Source organism: Delphinus delphis, chromosome 5 (assembly GCF_949987515.2).
Source record: "Delphinus delphis chromosome 5, mDelDel1.2, whole genome shotgun sequence".
Classification (NCBI taxonomy): domain Eukaryota; kingdom Metazoa; phylum Chordata; class Mammalia; order Artiodactyla; family Delphinidae; genus Delphinus; species Delphinus delphis.
The window spans coordinates 9,418,082-9,438,541 of NC_082687.1; the positions used below are offsets into that span (position 1 = coordinate 9,418,082).

Here is a 20,460-nt window from a genome sequence, read left to right on the forward strand (position 1 = left end):
CTGAGGGTCCCTCTGAACTTTGGAAATGGAATAAAGCTATACATAGAATTACAATTTCAGATGGAAATAGGAATTAGTATAATTATTAGCATGAGTAATAAGATAGCTTGAAAAGCACAGTCTGTACAAAGGAATACTACTATCATCAACCATACATTCAAGTATTAGCTGAAGAACTTCACTGGAAGCCCAGTCCGGATTTTCCAGAAGTGCCATCCATTGTTCCAGAAAATGTAACTACATGGGATAAAATCTCAATATGTCACAGGTTTTCAGTCCTTCCTGTTTATTGATGTTTTAATGACCCATCAAGATAGGTCTGCTACATAGGATTACATGGAGCGGAAACAATCCAGAGTAGTCTGTCAGCAAATAAAGATACTTTCTTATAGTTTGCAGGATATCTATTCCAAAGCATTTTGATGATAACTTTTGGATGGCTGAAGAGCCACGGTTGCTATACTACACACATATTTACTAAAGACACAGAAATAAAAGTCACTTTCTTATCACTGATTTCCTTCCTTCTCTCCCTTCTTAACATAATAAACATTCCTTAATTGTCTCCTATGTGTCAGGGCACTCTTCTAGACACTTGTGAAGTATCAGTGAACAAACTATTATCTTCTGCTGTCGTGGTGCTTACATTTCAGAATGGGAGAAATGAAATAAACGATATGCATAAAAATAAGTTAGCTATTATTTTTAAAGGTGATAAATGCTTTGGCCAAAAAAAAATAGAAGAAAGAAAGAGTAGGGAAATTAGGAATACCAGAGATGAGGAGAATGGTTCCAATTTTAAATAGGTCAGAGAGGGCCTCACTGAGAAGGTGTTGATTAGTAAAGACCTGAGGAGATGAGGGAGTGAGGCAAATGTATAATCTTGGGGAAGAGCTTTCCAGACAGTGGGAAGAGTCAAGGCAAGGGTATGTTTGATGTGTTCAAGGAATAGCAAGGAGGCACTATGGCAGGGAAAAAGCAAAACTCATTCTGCTGCTAATCATGTTACTGACAACGGTATAATCTCCAAAATATACAAACAGCTCATACAACTCAACAACAAAAAACAAACAACCCAATCAAAAAATGGGCAGAAGACCTTAATAGTCATTTCTCCAAAGAAGATCTATGGCCAGTAGGCACATGAAAAGATGCTCTACATCACTAATTATTAGAGAAATGCCAATCAAAACTATAATGAGGTATCACCTCACACCAGCCAGAATGGCCATCATTAAAAAGTCTACAAATAACAAATGCTGGAGAGGGTGTGCAGAAAAGGGAACCCTCCTGCACTGTTGGTGGGAATGTAAGTTGGTGCAGCCACTATGGAAAACAGTGTGGAGGTTCCTCAGAAAACTAAAAATAGAATGACCATGTGATCCAGCTATCCCACTCCTGGGCATATATCCAGACAAAATTATAATTCAAAAATATTACATGCACCCCTATGTTCATAACAGCACCCTTCACCATAGCCAAAACATGGAAACAACCTAAATGTCCATCGACAGATGAATGGATAAAGAAGACGTGGTACCTATATACAATGGAATACTACTCTGCCATAAAAAAAGAATGAAATAATGCCATTTGCAGCAACATGGATGTAACTAGAGATTATCATACTAAGTGAAGTAAGTCAGAAAGAGAAAGACAAATACCATATGATATCACTTATATGTGGAATCTAAAATATGGCACGAATGAACCCATCTACAAAACAGAAACAGACTCACAGACATAGAGAACTGACTTGTGGTTGCCAAGGGGAAGGGGGGCAGGGAGAGGGATGCACTAGGAGTCTGGGGTTGGTAAGTGAAAACTATCGCATTAAGAATGGATAAACAACAAGGTCCTACTCTACAGCACAGGGAGCTATATCCAATCTGTTGGGATAAACCATAATGGAGAAGAGGATTAGAAAGGAATGTATTTACGGATATAACTGAGTCACTTTGCTGTACAGCAGAGATTGCCACAGCATTGTAAATCAACTGCACTTCAGTTAAAAAAAGAATCATTCTGCTGCTGTGGTCAGGAAATTGGTAAAATTTCATCTTCCAGTTGACACTTCATTTTCTATTGCTTACTCGTTTAAAATGAAAGTCATAATAACTCTTGAATAATCTTCCTAGAGTCTCATATTTGTCAAGAAAGGCAAAGTCAGAATTCTGAGAACTGAAAAACCACCCCAAAACAATGATCTCTGGTTGGTAACGTCGTTTAAGTCTCTCAGTTTCCACAGACGTATATTTGGCAATGAACTGTTATGCAATAAGCAGATCTGCCCTTTAATAAGAGATGATGTCACTATAAAGAAATCAAGTAAAAGATCTTCATTTTTGAACATTTAGAGATTGGGCACAAAGCATTTGCTATATTCCAACAAAGAGAAATTCCAAGATTCATAGCTAACATAAAAGCACCCATTCTTTCTGAATGTCACTGTTCTTTTGGGCATTTGTTAAACTGTCCACTTCATTAACTTTTTTCCGGAAAATAAAACAATCATGATTATTGTACAATTTTCATGGCATTTATCTGGGTGAATACCTCCAAAAGGAATACACATATAAAGGTAGTACTTTTTTATGAGGGAAGGTCAGTCAGCCCTCCCACAAGTAAGCATCTTATTCCTGCCTAGTGCCTTGCCCTGAAAACTCACCGTGATCCACAAGCTTACGTATAAAACAAAAAAATGTACACAGCCATACCTTGCCCAGCTGATCCTTTTTGCCAAAGCCAGTGGCAGCTGCAATGCTCCCTGCTCCTTCCACTGTCTTCTGTGCTACCGCAGTCACCCCTGTCACCACTGCCTCTCCAACATTTGTCACTTGCTCTTTGGTCTTCTCAGCCACTGAAATAAATCAAGAATGACAGATTAAGGGATGATGGAGCGATCGCCACTTAAAATAATTTCATTTCCACTAGACATCAACTTCTAAAGGCCTATATTTGCCCACGTAGATAACTAAAGAGTAAGAAGAAATAAAAGCTCCCAAGATTTCTAAGTGAGCGTGGCTTAGCCAAACATATCGATAGAATCTTTGCTAAGATAGTCTGTTGTAATCATGCAGATATTAAGAGGTGTTTCAAGCTTAATGATCACAAATTTAGAACCCTAAGCAATTTCAGTTTGGTTTACTTTTTATTAAGGAAAGTTTACAGCAAGCAATGCTTACAGGGGCAGTTGTATCAAACTTAGCACGAAATTTATTTCAATTTCAATGCCAATTCTTTGATCTCACTCAGGATGTTTGTTTCATCACACCTTCTGAGACACAGAACACATATGTGCTCTCACATGTTACCATCAGAAATAAACAATAGAGTAAGGGAAGATTATGAAGGAACTTTGATCCTTTTATGAAACATCAGATAGTTGAAACAGAAGGGGTTTTAGTGATGAGACTGATTTTCAACCATTTTAATGGGAACAAAAGAGCTAGACATAAAGTATGAAAATGAAATGGTTTGTTGAGCACACTTACAATTTCTTTTCATTAAAAAATATAATATGGTGATTCAGTAGATTTTTAAAAATAAGTTAAAATTTTAAGAGGGTATAAACAGTTCGGGATTAGACTTAGAAGAGATTTAATCTCACATCAAAACTTCTCTAAGACTGTATCTGATATAACTGTTAATTTAATCTTTCTATATTACCTCCATACAAATATCAAATAAAGGAAGTTGAAATTAAAAAGTTTGTTTCAATTAAATGAAGAGTTTTATGTTAAAGAGGTAAAAGATGAGATTCTGCACTGTTAACAATTTCAAGGTCAATAGAGAAACAAAACAACCCTTCACCTAAACTTTATAACATTTATACTCATAAAGCCTTGGTCTTGCATTCTTACCTATATCTATGTAACGTTTGCCTTCTTTTCTGAGGAATCCGAAGAGTTGCACTATGTTAGCTGTTAAGTGTTATGTGCTAGTCACATGATTATTGTACAGATTTCATGTCACCAGTTGGGAGAGGCCAGTGATTAAACAGTAATCGTGTGGACAAAACAACTGGGTTTTGAAAACACTATGTAGGTCAAGGAAGCTGAAGAGGCTGTAAGGACAAAGACCCTCACTCCTCAGTCCAAGGCAATGTGGGGAAGCAGATGTGACCCTAGAGTCTAAAACCAGGAAGAGTTCACAACAGGTGATATGGTTGATGCCTGCTAACTAGTCATGGCTATTCTCAATGCAAAGTTCAGTTTAAATGCCGGTGAAAAGCTGTACTGGAAATCTCATGTTTTTAAACATTTACAGAATGTTGATGCTTTAAAAATAGTGAATGATGGGCGCTAAGTTTTCATTTTTTTCTTTTCTAAGAACATGAATAGAAAATTTTACTTGAAAATGAACATTTCTTGTTACAAAATCTCAAAGACAAATATAAATTTTGATCTTTTTACAGATTCATTTTTCTGCCAGCCACAAAAGTTTATTTTTATAATTCGAGATTTACATACATATACACTTGTTTAATGCACATAAACTGCACAGTAAAATGCACTTTGTACTGCATTATAATTTTATTAGATTTTATCACTGTAAGAGTAAGTAAATTAGTAACATTACAAAATGGCAGAGTTTACATACAGCAAAGATACACACATTTTAAAAGATTTCTGTAGGACTTGATTTATCTAGTGGCTTATTCACTGACCTCGAACTCCTTTGTTAAAACCTCAAATGTCAACCTCCATGTTAAAAACCTCTCCTCCCAACAAATGTCCTTGTTCCTCCTCCTGTGATCCCATAAAATTTTAGGTGTATCTTTACTACTGAACTGTTGTTTTGCACCATAATTGTTCCTTGCCCAGTATGTCTCTCCACCTCCAGCATGCACATATGTGCGTGCATGTGTACACACACACACACACACACACACACACACACACACACACACACGAACCCCAAAACCCATGTTTACATTTTGTCATTCTGGAGAAAACTCAAAAATTCTGACTTTGTCAACAGTTATCCTTGCAGGACCTCTCCACAGCCTCCATTAGATGGTAGTATTAGTTGTATTCTTTAATTTTTACCACAGGCTCTGAACCTTGAAACGTGGTTATCTGCTTTCTCAACCGCATGGATTCTCCTTCAACTATTAAAATAGAAAGCTGTTACTCTACATAAGCTCCCTTCATACAGCATAGTCTACAACGGTCTGATATCCATTTCTTATAAAAATCATGCTTCATAACATCCCATTTACAGAAGGTCCCTAGAGGGCAGTTTATATATACCTTGGATTGGACCAGAGCAAACATAAGCTGAATACTTGTTTTTTTTATTTGATGATTAACTTAATTTTTTTAACATCTTTATTGGAGTATAATTGCTTTACAATGTTGTGTTAGTTTCTGCTGTATAACAAAGGGAATCAGCTATACATATACATGTATCACCATACCTCCTCCCTGTGCGTCTCCCTCCCACCCTCCCAATCCCACCCCTCTAGGTGGTCACAAAGCACAGAGCTGATCTCCCTGTGCTATGCAGCCGCTTCCCACTAGCTAGCTACTTTACATTTGCTAGTGTATATATGTCAATGCTACTCTCTCACTTCGTCCTAGCTTACCCTTCTTGCTCCCCGTGTCCTCAAGTCCATTCTTGAGGTCAGCATCTTTATTTCTGTCCTGGCCCTAGGTTCTTCAGAACCATTTATTCTTTTTAGATTCCATATATATGTGTTAGCATACAGTATTTGTTTTTCTCTTTCTGACTGACTTCACCCTGTATGACAGACTCTAGGTCCATCCACCTCACTACAAATAACTCAATTTTGTTTATTTTATGGATGAGTAATATTCCGGTGTATATATGTGCCACATCTTCTTTATCCATTCATCTGTCAAAGGACACTTAGGTTACTTCCATGTCCTGGCTATTTTAAATAGTGCTGTAATGAAAAATGTGGTACATGACTCTTTTTGAATTATGGTTTTCTCAGGGTATATGCCCAGTAGTGGGATTGCTGGGTCGCATGGTAGTTCTATTTTTAGTTTTTTAAGGAACCTCCATACTATTCTCCATAGTGGCTGTATCAGTTTACATTCCCACCAACAGAGCAAGAGGGTTCCCTCTTCTCCACACCCTCTCCAGCATTTATTGTTTGTAGATTTTCTGATGATGCCCATTCTAAAAGGTGTGAGGTGATTCCTCTTTGCAGTTTTGATTTGCATTTCTCTAATGATTAGTGACGTTGACTATCCTTTCATGTGTTTGTTGGCAATCTGCATATCTTCTTTGGAGAAATGTCTATTTAGGTCTTCTGACCATTTTTGGATTGGGTTGTTTTCTTTGATATTGAGCTGCATGAGCTGCTTGTATATTTTGGAGATTAATCCTTTGTCAGTTGCTTCATTTGCAAATATTTTCTCCCATTATGAGGGTTGTCTTTTTGTCTTGTTTATGATTTCCTTTCCAGTGCAAAAGCTTTTAAGTTTCATTAGGTCCCATTTTTATTTTTGTGTTATTTTCATTTCTCTAGGAGGTGGGTCACAAAGGATCTTGCTGTGATTTATGTCATAGAGTGTTCTGCCTATGTTTTCCCCTAAGAATTTTATAGTGTCTGGCCTTACATTTAGGTCTTTAATCCATTTTGAGTTTATTTTTGTGTATGGTGTTAGGGAGTGTTGTAATTTACTTCTTTTACATGTAGCTGTCCAGTTTTCCCAGCACCACTTATTGAAGAGTCTGTATTTTCTTCATTGTATATTCTTGCCTCCGTTATCAAGCATAAGGTGACCATATGTGCGTGGGTTATCTCTGGGTTTTCTATCTTGTTCCATTGATCTATATTTCTTTTTCTGTGCCAGTACCATAGTGTCTTGATTACTGTAGCTTTGTAGTATAGTCAGAAGTCCAGGAGCCTGATTCTTCCAGCTCCGTTTTTCCTACTCAAGACTGTTTTGGCTATTTGGGGTCTTTTGTGTTTCCATACAAATTTTGAAATTTTTTGTTCTAGTTCTGTGAAAAATGCCATTGGTAGTCTGAAAGGGATTGCATTGAATCTGTAGATTGCTTTGGGTAGTATAGTCATTTTAACAATGTTGATTCTTCCAGTCCAAGAACATGGTATATGTCTCCATCTGTTTGAATCATTAATTTCTTTCATCAGTGTCTTAGAGTTTTCTACATACAGGTCTTTTGTCTCCTTAGGTAGGTTTAATCCTAGGTATTTTGTTCTTTTTGTTGCAATGGTAAATGGGAGTGTTTCCTTAATAACTCTTTCAGATTATTCATCGTTAGTATATAGGAATGCAAGAGATTTCTGTGCATTAATTTTGTTTCCTGCTACTTTACCAAATTCATTGATTAGCTCTAGTAGTTTCCTGGTGGCATCTTTAGGATTCTCTATGTATAGTATCATGTCATTTGCAAACAATGACAGTTTTACTTCTTCTTTTCCAATTTGGATTCCTTTTATTTCTTTTTCATCTCTGATTGCTGTGGCTAAACCTTCCAAAACTATGTTGAATGATAGTGGTGAGAGTGAGCAACCTTGTCTTGTTCCCGATCTTAGTGGAAACAGTTTCAGTTTTTCACCATTGAGAACAATGGTGGCTGTGGGTTTGTCATATATGCCCTTTATTATGTTGAGGTAAGTTCCCTCTATGCCTACTTTCTGGAAAGTTTTTAATCATAAATGGGTGTTGACTTTTGTCAAAAGCTTTTTCTTTATCTATTGAGGTTATCATATGATTTTTATCCTTCAATTTGTTAACATGGTATATCACATTGATTGATTTGCGTATATTGAAGAATCCTTGCATTCCTGGAATAAACCCCACTTGATCATGGTATATGATCCTTCTAATGTGCTGTTGGATTCTGTTTGCTAGTATTTTGTTGAGGATTTTTGCATCTGTGTTCATCAGTGATATTGGAGGTAGTTTTCTTTTTTTTTTGATATCTTTGTCTGGTTTTGGTATCAGGGTGATGGTGGCCTCGTAGAATCAGTTTGGCAGTGTTCCTCCCTCTGCTATATTTTGGAAGAGTTTGAGATGGATAGATGTTAGCTCTTCTCTAAATGTTTGATAGAATTCGCCTGTGAAACCATCTGGTCCTGGACTTTTGTTTGTTGGGAGATTTTTAATCACAGTCTCTGTTTCATTACTTGTGATTAATCTGTTTATATTTTCTATTTCTTCCTGGTTCAGTCTCAGAAGGTTGTGCTTTTCTAAGAATTTGTCCATTTCTTCCAGGTTGTCCATTTTATTAGCAGATAGTTGCTTGTAGTAATCTCTCATGATCCTTTGTGTTTCTGCAGTGTCAGTTACTTCTCTTTTTTCATTTCTAATTCTACTGATTTGAGTTTTCTCCCGTTTTTTCTTGATGAGTCTGTTTAATGGTTTATTAATTTTGTTGATCTTCTTAAAGAACCAGCTTTTAGTTTTATTGATCTTTGCTACTGTTTCCTTCATATCTTTTTCATTTATTTCTGATCTGATCTTTATGATTTCTTTCCTTCTGCTAACTTTGGGGTTTTTTTGGTTCTTTTTTCTCTAATTGCTTTAGGTGTAAGGTTAGGTTGTTTAATTGAGATGTTTCTTGTTTCTTGAGGTAGGACTGTATTGCTATAAACTTCCCTCTCAGAACTGCTTCTGCTGCATCCCATAGGTTTTGGGTCATTTTGTTTTCATTGTCATTTGTTTCTAGGTATTTTTTGATTTCCTCTTTAGTTTCTTCAGTGGTCTCTTGGTTATTTATAGCGTATTGTTTAGCCTCCATGTGTTTGTATTTTTTACAGTTTTTTTTCCTGTAAGGTATATCTAGTCTCATAGCATTGTGGTCAGAAAAGATACTTGATATGATTTCAATTTTCTTAAATTTACCAAGGCTTGATTTGTGACCCAAGATATGATATATCCTGGAGAATGTTCCATGAGTGCTTGAGAAGAAACTGTATTCTGCTGTTTTTGGATGGAATGTCCTATAAATATCAATTAAGTCCATCTTGTTTAATGTGTCATTTAAAGCTTGTGTTTCCTTATTTCTTTTCATTTTGATCTGTCCATTGGTAAGAGTGGGGTGTTCAAGTCCCCTACTATGATTGTGTTACTGTCTATTTCCCCTTTTATGGCTGTTACCATTTGCCTTATGTATTGAGGTGCTCCTATGTTGGGTGCATAAATATTTACAACTGTTATATCTTCTTCTTGGATTGATCCCTTGATCATTATGTAGTGTCCTTCTTGGTCTCTTGTAATAGTCTTTATTTTAAAGTCTATTTTGTCTGATATGAGAATTGCTCCTCCAGCTTTCTTTTTATTTTGCATGGAATATCTTTTTCTATCCCCTCACTTTCAGTCTGTGTGTCCCTAGGTCTAAAGTGGGTCTCTTGTAGACAGCATATGTACGGGTCTTGTTTTTGTATCCATTCAGCCAGTCTATGAGTTTTTGTTGGAGCATTTAATCCATTTACATGTAAGGTAGTTTTCAATATGTATGTTCCTATTACCATTTTCTTATCGTTTTGGGTTTGTTATTTTAGATCTTTTCCTTGTCTTGTGTTTCCTGCCTAGAGAAGTTCCTTTAGCATTTGATGTAAAGCTGGTTTGGTGGTGCTGAATTCTCTTAGCTTTTCCTTGTCTGTAAAATTTTAATTTCTCCGTTGAGTCTGAATGAGATCCTTGCTGGGTAATCTTGGTTGTAGGTTTTTCCCTTTCATCACTTAAATATGTTCTGCCACTCCCTTCTGGCTTGCAGAGTTTCTGCTGAAAGATCAGCTGTTAACCTTATGGGGAGTCCCTTGTATGTTATTTGCTCCTTTTACCTTGCTGCTTTTAATATTTTTTCTTTGTGTTTAATTTTTGATAGTTTGATTAATATGTGTCTTGGCATGTTTCTCCTTGGATTTATCCTTTATGGGACTCTCTGTACTTCCTTGACTTGATTATTTGCTTTCCTATATTAGGGAAGTTTTCATCTATAATATCTTCAAATATTTTCTAAGTCCCTTTCTTTTTCTTTTCTTCTTCTGGGACCCCTGTAGTTCGAATGTTGTTGTGTTTAATATTGTCCCAGAGGTCTCTGAGACTGTCTTCAATTCTTTTCATTCTTTTTTCTTTATTCTGCTCTGCAGTAGTTATTTCTACTATTTTAACCTCCAGGTCACTCATCTGTTCTTCTGCTACAGTTATTCTGCTATTGATTCTTTGTGGAGAATATTTTATTTCATTTATTGTGTTTTTCATCATTGTTTGGTCTTTAGTTCATCTAGGTCCTCGTTAAAACATTTCTTGTATTTTCTCCATTCTATTTCCAAGATTTTGGATCATCTTGACTATCATTACTCTGAATTCTTTTTCAGGTAGACTGCCTATTACCCCTGCATTTGTTTGGTCTGGTGGGTTTTTACTTTGCTCCTTCATCTGCTGCGTATTTCTCTGTCTTCTCATTTTGCTTAACTTACTGTGTTTGGAGTCTCCTTTTCACAGCCTGCAGGTTCATAGTTCCCATTGTTTTTGGTGTCTGCCCCCAGTGGGTAAGATTGGTTCAGTGGCTTATGTAGGCTTCCTGGTGGAGGGGACTGGTGCCTGTGTTCTGGTGGGTTAGGCTGGATCTTGTCTTTCTGGTGGGTAGGACCGCGTCTGATGGTGTGTTTTGGGGTGTCTGTGAACTTACTATGATTTTAGGCAGCCTCTCTGCTAATGGGTGGGGTTGTGTTCCTATCTTGCTAGTTGTTTTGCATGGGGTGTCCAGCACTGGAGCTTGCTGGTCAGTGAATGGAGCTGGGTCTAAGCATTGAGATGGAGGTCTCTGGGAGAGCTCTCACCAACTGATATTATGTGGGGCCAGGACGTCTCTGGTAGACCAATGTCCTGAACTTGGCTCTCCCACCTCCGAGGCTCAGGCCTGACACACCAGGCCGGAGCACCAAAACCCTGTCAGCCACATGGCTCAGAAGAAAAGGGAGGAGAAAAAAGAAAGAAAGAAAAAACATAAAATAAAATAAAATGAAATTATTAAAATAAAATATAAAAAGTATTATTAAAATTTTTAAAAAAATAAAAAGAGAGAGCAACCATACCAATAAACAAATCCACCAATGATAACAAGCACTAAAAACTATACTAAGATAAACATAAAAATCAAAAACTAGTCTTTAGCATACAGTAAACCCCAAGTCTACATTTGCTCCCAAAGTCCACAGCCTCGATTTTGGGAATCCTAACCACAAGGCCACCAGGGAACTCCCCGTTTTAATTTTATACCCTAATTTTTTATCAAAAATATGTATAAAATAGTCATGTAAATACTTTTCTCCACTAGCTGCAAAAATGTAGCTCAAGATAGATCCACTATAAAGTGACAGTAAGTAACACCTAGATAATATATACTATTTGCCTTCAGTATTCTATATATTTATATATATTCATTCACTGAATTCTTTTACAGATGAGGAAACTGAATCACATAGAGGTTATGAATCTTGCAGAATAATCACACAGCTAGTAAGGGGTAAGCAGAAATTCGAACTAAAGTGGTCTTGCTCCAGTGTTTATGGCCTTAACCACAATACAGTATTAATAGTCCCGTTTGGGGCTTCCCAGGTGGCGCAGTGGTTGAGATTCCGCCTGCAGATGCAGGGAACATGGGTTCGTGCCCCGGTCCGGGAAGATCCCACGTGTCACGGAGTGGCTGGGCCCGTGAGCCATGGCCACTAAGCCTGCACAGTCGGAGCCTGTGCTCCGCAACAGGAGAGGCCACAGCAGTGAGAGGCCCGCATACCACACACACACACAAAAAAAAACAATATTCCCGTTTGATTTTCCCAATTTCTATTTTATAATTTATCAATAGGAGCATGTTATTTTTCTGAAGGCTTGTTATGTTTACTGTTTTCTGATGATATGAATTATATTTCTGATTATATCTCTTGTTTTACCACACCTGTCAGAAAGCTTGGAGAACGTACAAAATGAAACTCAATCACAGCAAGTCTGTGGGCTTTTAAGGTTGTTAAATTGTGATTTTTCCCTTGATTTTTCTGTTTCTATCATTATCCTCCTCCTCTTCCTCATTATCACCACCATAATTTTCATAATTTTTACTATTCATTTACTGTACTTACAGACTTATTCAAAATCTTGGTGAAATTAGGCCAAAAAGAGACAATAAGTAATTTACTGATCATCCCAAGGGTGTTTCCTAAAATGTCTTCTGAATCATCAAGGAAATGTTATAATTCATATATTGTAGTGTCAGAATATTTCATTATACACTACAGAAAATTTTAATTCATTCCTTGAAAATGGCAATCCTTATGTGATATTTATGCTATTGGTTTGCCAAGAACACTAAGTTGGTCTGAATACTCAAATCTACACTACTATAAACAATTAAACTGGTTAATTGAGTCATCATTCTTGACAGTTACACACACTGTGCTTTATTTATCTACAACAAATACTTAAACTATTTAAAAATATTTAATAAAGAATCAAGATTTTTAAAAAGGATTAAAAAAAAAGAATCAAGATTAAACAAAGCTGATGTTCCCTAGAATGCTCCTCTATGGGCAGAGTGGTTATTTACATTTATTCTGAATGATCAGTGCTAGGGCCATACTGCTTACTAGATATTTTCAATATCATCCCTGGATATAAGCTCCACAAAGCTTACCTGTTGTCACACCATGAACCACTCCTTCCTTAGTTTTGGATCCTATAAAAACAAAGAAATTGAAACCATAAGTGTCAAAGTCGCCTTTACTGCTAATGAGCTACTTTGAAATACATCTAATGGAAAAACAGTATCTCAATCTTCAGAAGCCCATGTGTTAAGATATCCTCAGGGGGGAAAAAAATCTAAAACAAAGAAATCCAGCAATCACTACAACAAATAGAAGAAAGCAAAGCTAACAGGATACTTTCCAATTATGATCTTAGCACAGAGTGATGACTTTTCAGCCCCTTGTGTCCCACTTCCCACATCAACTTACAGAGGGGGAAAAAATGTTGAGATAACACTGGGGCTGGGTGGGTAGGTGATTTTGCATTCAGAATTGCAGAAGTTCTACCAAAGTACAATACAAAAGAGATTAGGTAACCCATGAAACATAAACAGATGCGGGAGCGAGAGAAAGAATTCACATTTGTTGAACACCTATTATGTAAAAGGTATTTTATATCTCATCTCATTTAAACTTTGTAATACCCATTTCATATCATGCCCATTTTATTCCATATGAAGCAATTACAAATTAAAGTTAAATGATTTGCCTAAAGTCACATAGGTAATAACCGGCTACAACCACATTCAAATTAAGGGCTCTATGACCCTAAGCCCATATTTTCTACGAAGCCAGGCAAACCTTTAGAAGGAATGCAGTACTTTATCATTCAAGTATGATTAATGCCAGCTTCAAGAAGTGGCAAGATAGGAATTTTCCCCAATTCTTGACCATTACTAAGCTTTTACACAAGTAATTTATTAATATGTGTCATTAAAACTAAGTTTGTGAACAATTTTATTCATAAGTCCTTTAATGTTGGATTTTTTTAGTGTAATTGATACCAGCTTTTTCATAAAATGTTTTTGAATAACAACAAAATGAAGATTCATTTGAAAACTACCCTATAAGTCAAATAAAGTAGTTCTTACTGAGTATACTAGAAATAACTGTAAACACATTTTACAACAGGAAAAAAGTGTAAGAGAGCCTCAGTTCCTTATCAAATAAAAATCCTTACCAACAAAATTAATATATAAGATTAATTAAATAATCTCTAAGAAGCTGGTTCTTAAACTGGAGAGTGCAGCAGAATCAATTAAGTGGAAGCAAGGTTAAAAAATGTTGACTACTGAGTCAGAGTTTCAATATTCAGTAAATATCAGGTACAGATATTTGCATTTTTAATAATCCTCATGATCTAATGCAGGTAATACATGGATCAAATCTGAGAAACACTGGTCTGAGGCAGTTTCTAGTTCCAAATTTATTTAGAAGTACGTATCAATGATATAAATTATATGATGATCAATAAGGTGATTTAAATAAATATACATGATCATATTGAACTTTTTCATTGAATTTTTTAATAAAAATATATAAATAAGGCATTAAGTATAACTTGCATGCATTATATTTAAACTTACACTGTACAAAACAGTCCAGCTAAGTTTCTACATTTAATAAAGCAATTTAAGTATCTTTAAGAACTTCCAATTTGAATGTATTTAAGGACCTCTAATAAATATAGAGCATAAAATGAAATACAGCCTTGTAGTTAAGAAAGTGAGCTCTGGATTCTGATTTTCTGGATTTAAATCTTCACTTCACTACATAATAAACAAATACACATCACACAATCAACATGAAGATCAAAGCAAATAATACATGCACAGGTCTTAAAACAGTGTTTAGTACATAGTACTTAGTAAGTGATAATTGTTATTATTTTTCTTATATAATATTTGTAAAGAGATTTTCAGTTTAAAACACAGGACAAATCACCATATCATAAACTCATATAAATGAAATTGTGCGGCTGTTAAATATGTTAAAGGTTACAGGATAGTATTTTACATATATGCAATATGAAGTGTGTGTGTGTGTGTGTGTGTGTGTGTGTGTATTTTTCAGGCAATGATCACTTTGCATAGTATTGTGGAATCATAAAATGACTGCACACAAGCTGAGGTGAAGCTATAGAAAGTGATCTTAATAATCAATGAGGAAAATTCTGATGAATCAGTGATAAAAATGACTGTTGTTCCATGACCTTTAAAATTTTCTGTCAAAACATTAAAAATTCTTCTAGTCATTTAAAAATGTACAGGGAAATTAAAAACTAAGTAAAGTAATACTTATTTTGTGTACTGTAATTTAAAACATTGACAAGTGTTTTATTTCTTTGTAAAAAACTAATGAGTGGTTTAAACAGTGCTTGTCTTCTCCCCATTGTATAACTTTCAATATTAAGCTGAGCATCTTTTCTAGGTCTTAGAAAGTTGTAATACTCCTTCATAAGTTTGGGTCAGTTTCCAAAATCTTAGCTTTTGTATTTTTAATGTCATGATATATCTCTGATGGTTTCTTTCATGTGAGGTGTTTATATAGCACCACTTCCTCTGGGACAGCTTCAGCCTACTCATCACAAACACGTTTTCCATTTATGTTGATACCTTCACCTTCGACAAGTTCCTCTGGCTGCATATCCAGTCTCCTGAATGGCAGCAGTATCCACATTCTCACAGTCAGCTATTCCTTCTATAAATACATTTATGTCTGATTCAAATTTTACTTTCAGCATTTTTCACTTTATTTCTTTGCTGACATTCCCTTCTTTGGTCAATTTTCTCTTTCAATTATGCATCTTTGTAAAATATCATCTGTGTTTATCATTGGGAGGCAAGGAGGTAACTTAACCATGGGCTTTGCTGTCTGTACAAACTGAATAACAGATCATAGAGCCACTGACTGTTACAGCGGACTGATCACAAATAAACTTTGAAAGAAGTCATGTGATTTGGCCATGGATCATAAATAATGAGTTTCTGTTACTTATGTAGTGACTGTGGGCTAAAGAGCTAGGAGCAAAGTTTATACTTTATGTAATAACTCACAGTTTATGTATTGCAGTGATAGAAATTTGAACTGTACAGTTAGGGACTGGTTTTATTTAACTGACTGTGGTAACTGAAGTTCATGTACACTGGAACTATGCAGTTGTATTTAGGAGAACAGTTCTTATCACTACCCACCTGCCACTCCTCGAACCCCTTATTTCAAAAAATGACTAGTAAAAAATTTTTAACAGTTGGCCTGTGGTCTTTCCTCTCTACCTCAGTTATAACTGATAATTTGGTCTTTGGCTAAATCACGGAATGTATCCTGAATTAAGATATGTGAAAGTCTTGATGAGGTTGCTTAAACCAATGAACTTTTTTTGCTGTCATAATTGTTCATTAGTATATGTTATTGATGATTAACCTTTAATTGATGAATAATCTGTAATTGAAAAGATATAGCTACCAAATAGGTGTCAAGTGGCTATGTGACTAGTAACATGGATGGATGGATGGATGGATGGATGGATGGATGGATGGATGGATAGATAGATAGATAGATAGATAGATAGATAGATAGATAGGTAGGTAGGTAGATAGGTAGGTAGATCTCATAATAGATATAGTTGAACGGACACTAGATCTGATGGCTTCCCTGAGCTGAGGTGGCCCACACCCATTCCCCTCTTGTCTGTCAGGACTTCACAAAGCTACAGAGTGGAGAAGGTCAGAAGTCATGCCTCATCTTTGCAAGGACTCAGTTATGCTATTTTGCATGTTATGTTGACGATCTGAATACGGTGGAGGTGAAGCATATTGTGACTTGGGAGTTTGATATCAATCCACAGTCTTGACAACTGCTACTTCCTGAGCAGAATGTCACTGGAAGGGTTTTGAAGATTTACCTTGCCTTTACTGTTACAATACTTGACATTCTATAAAAAGAACTACTTTTTTTTTTTTGCTTTTGAATTTGACTCTTAATTTATAATTTCTAAGCTATTTGATTGAGAAATTTTTTGTCCATTAAATTGAAGTAGGTTGATTGAAAATTTATGTACAAAGATATCACAAAAGGAGAAAAAAAATCACAAAAATAACACTGATTCTTTTTTTTTTTTTTTTTGCAGTACGTGGGCCTCTCACTGTTGTGGCCTCTCCCATTGCGGAGCACAGGCTCCGGACGCGCAGGCTCAGCGGCCATGGCTCACGGGCTCAGCCGCTCCGCGGCATGTGGGATCTTCCTGGACCGGGGCACGAACCCGTGTCCCCTGCATCAGCAGGTGGACTCTCAACCACTGCGCCACCAGGGAAGCCCCAACACTGATTCTTATGGTGATTCTTCAATTAGTTAAAAGATAGTTGTCAAAAGCATAATATTGTAAAGGAATGAGGTTACTTTTTTCATGAGGCTTAGGAAAAACATGTGCCAAACTTCTTCAGCCATAAGTGAAATTAGAAAAATTTCCTTAGGCATTTCTAATCTTTCAAGCTACTTACTGATAATAGTTCTTGTAATGAAGGACGAAACAATAGAAAGAAAATATATTGACAAAGTAATTATTCTGTTAGAGTTTATTTGACAGTAATAACCATGGCTCCTATATATAAAAGTGTGCTTTAGAAAAATTCTCAATGAAATATTAACAAATCAAACCCAACAATGTATAAAAAGAATTATATACCACAGTCAAATGGGATGTATCATAGGTATGAAAGGCTGGTTCAGCATTTGAAAGTCAATTAAGTAATTCATCACATCAGCAGGCTCAAAAAGACAAATGACATGATCACATTAATAGATGCAGAAAGAGCATCTGACAAAATCCAACACTTATTTGTGATAAAAAAAAAAAAACTCCAGTCAACTAGAAATAGTGAGGAACTTTCTCAACTTGATAAAGAATCTCTACCAAAAAAGCTACAGCTAACATCATACTTCATGGTGAGACACTAGAAGCTTTCCTACTAAGACCAAGAACAAAGCAAGAATATCCCCTTTCACCACTTCTTTCAACATCATACAGGAAGCCCTAGCTAATGCAATAAAACAAGGAAATATAAGGTATCAGACTGGGAAAGAAGAAATAAAACTGTCAAGAATCAACAAAAAAAATCTCCTGGAGCTAATAAGTTACTACAGAGAGCTTGCAGGATACAAAGTTAAAAAGTCAATCACCTTCCTATCTACCAGTAATGAACAAGTAGAATTTGAAATTAAAAACACAATACCATCGAACATTAGCACCAAAAAAATACAACGCCTGCATATAAATTTAACAGAATATATACAAGATCTATATGAGAAAAACTACAAGGCCCTGATACCAAAATCAAAGAACTATATAAATGGAGAGCTAGCTATTCCATGTTCATAGATAAAAGATACAATATTATCAAGATGTCAGCTCTTCCCAACTTGATTTATAGTTCAATGTAATCTTAACCAAAATCCCAGCAAGTTATTTTGTGAATGTTGACAAACTGATTCTAAAGTTTGTGTGGAGAGGCAAAAGGCCAAAAATAGCCAAAATGGTAATGAAGAACAAAATTAGAGGACTGACACTAGCAAACTTCAAGACCTACTATAAAGCTGCAGTAATCAAGGCAATGTGATATTGGTAAAAGAATAAACAAATAGATCAAGGGAACAGAAAAGAGAGCCCAGAAATACACCGACAAAAATATAATCAGTGGAGTTTTGACAAAGGAAAAAAGGCAATAAAATGGAGCAAAGACAGTCTTTTTTTTGTGGTACGCGGGCCTCTCACTGTTGTGGCCCCTCCCGTTGTGGAGCACAGGCTCCGGACGCGCAGGCTCAGCGGCCATGGCTCACGAGCCCAGCTGCTCCACGGCATGTGGGATCTTCCCAGGATCTTCCCAGACCGGGGCATGAACCTGTGTCCCCTGCATCGGCAGGCAGACTCTCAACCACTGCGCCACCAGGGAAGCCCGCAAAGACAGTCTTTTAAACAAACGGTGCTAGAACAACTGGACATCTACATGCAAAAAATCATTTTATACACCAACTTTACACCCTTCACAAACAAAAAACCCAGTGTATATCATAGCCTTAAATGTAAAATGTGAAACTATAAAACTCCTAGAAGATCACATAGGAAAAAATCTACATAACCTTGAGTATGGCAATGACATTTTAGCTATAACACCAAAGACAGGCTTCATGAAATAAATCATTAATAAGCCGGAACTCATTTAAATTAAAAACATCTGTGAAAGACAATGTCAAGAGAATGAGAAAACAATCTACAGACAGGAAAATATTCATGAAAGATATATCTGAAAAAGAACTGTTATCCAAAATAGACAAAGAACTCTTAAAAATCAACAAGAAAGCAAATAACCTGGCTAAAAAATGGGCCAAAGATCTTAACAGACACCTCATCAAACAAGATGTGCAGATGGCAGAGAAGCATTTGAAAAGATGCTCCACATCCTATGTCATCAAGGAAATGCAGATTAAAATAACAATGAGATGCCACTACACATGTATTAGCATGGCCAAAATGCAGAACACTGACAACATCAAATATTGCTCTAGAGCAACAGGAACTGTCATTAATTGCTGGTGGGAATGCAAAATGGTGCAGCCCCTGCAGAAGACAGTTTGATGGTTCCTTTAAAAACTAAACATATTTTTACCATATGACCCAGAAACTGTGCTCCTTAGTATTTACCCAAAGGACCTGAAAACTTATGTCCACACAAAAACCTGCACAGCAGATTTATTCATAAGAGCCAAAACTTGGAAGCAACCAGGTGTAGCCATTAAAAGACACGGAAGAACTTTAAATGCATACTATTAAGTGAAAGAAGCCAATCTGAACAAACTACATGTGATTCCAATGATACGACATTTTGGAAAAGGTAAAACTATGGAAAGAAAAAGATCAGTGGTGGGCTGGGGGACACTGAAAATATTCTATAAGATATTATAATGATGAATACATATCATGATACATTTGTCCAAACTCACAGAATATATTATACCAAGAGCAAACCCGAATGGAAACTATGGACTTCGGATGATTATCATGTGTCAGTGTAGGTCCACCAGCTGTAACAAATGTACCATCTAGTGAAGGATGTTGGTAATGGGAGGGGCTATGAATGTATGGGGGGAGGGGGTACGTGGGAAACCTCTGTACCTTCTTCTCAATTTCTGTGTTAACTTAAAAACTGCTATAAAAAATAAAGTCTTTCATTTTTTAAAAGTATGTATTATTATTCGTATGTTCTGCTTTATTATGACATTCTCACAAAAACTCTGCAAGGTAGTTGCATTTATCCAAATCATATTTTTACATATGAGGAAAGTGATGCTCAGATATGTTAAGTTACTTCCCCAGTATCCTAGAGGTAATAAGTGGTGTAGCCTGGAGTGGAATTTAAGTTTGACGCCAAATCTATGTTTCTTTCTCCTTTACCAGGAGTCAGCAAACTACAGCCTATGAGCCAGATAAGCTCCCCAGCTGTTTTAGTAAGTAACGTTTTATTGGAACATAGCCACCCTAATTATCGCCTATGGCTGCTTTCACACTGTAAGAGCAAAGTTGAGCAGATGAAACATATATCACAGCCTAAAATATTCACTATCTACCCCTTTACAGAAAAAGCTTGCCAACACCTGAACTATATTACTATGTCTTCACATGGTCACTCTTCATCCTGTATTTGTATTCAACTTTTAATTGACTTTAAAACATAACTGATAGTTTATAGAATGCACCTTGTTTTAAATACCAAAATAAACACTGAAGATGATTTTTAAAAAACACGTGTCACATAAACAAATTAAAACTTCATATAATAATCTCAGAACAAATAACAGAATTAATCTCTAAAAAGTAAAATAATTTTATTTGCCCAAACTCATAGTTGACAATGAAAACAAATACAACGCTTTCC

At 36.0% G+C, this 20,460-nt stretch overlaps 1 protein-coding gene across 6 annotated transcripts in view; it reads right to left on the bottom strand.

Annotated features, from left to right (window-relative positions):
• Positions 1–20,460, bottom strand: part of SNCA (synuclein alpha) — a 129,976-nt gene that overhangs the window by 105,006 nt on the left and 4,510 nt on the right. For all 6 annotated transcript variants that reach the window (XM_060011601.1, XM_060011600.1, XM_060011599.1 and 3 more), the window contains exons 3-4: positions 12,643–12,684; positions 2,718–2,860 (exon numbers count right to left, since the gene is read on the bottom strand). In XM_060011601.1, the coding sequence (XP_059867584.1) occupies positions 2,718–2,860; positions 12,643–12,684 (185 nt within the window). The remainder of the gene's footprint in view (positions 1–2,717; positions 2,861–12,642; positions 12,685–20,460) is intronic.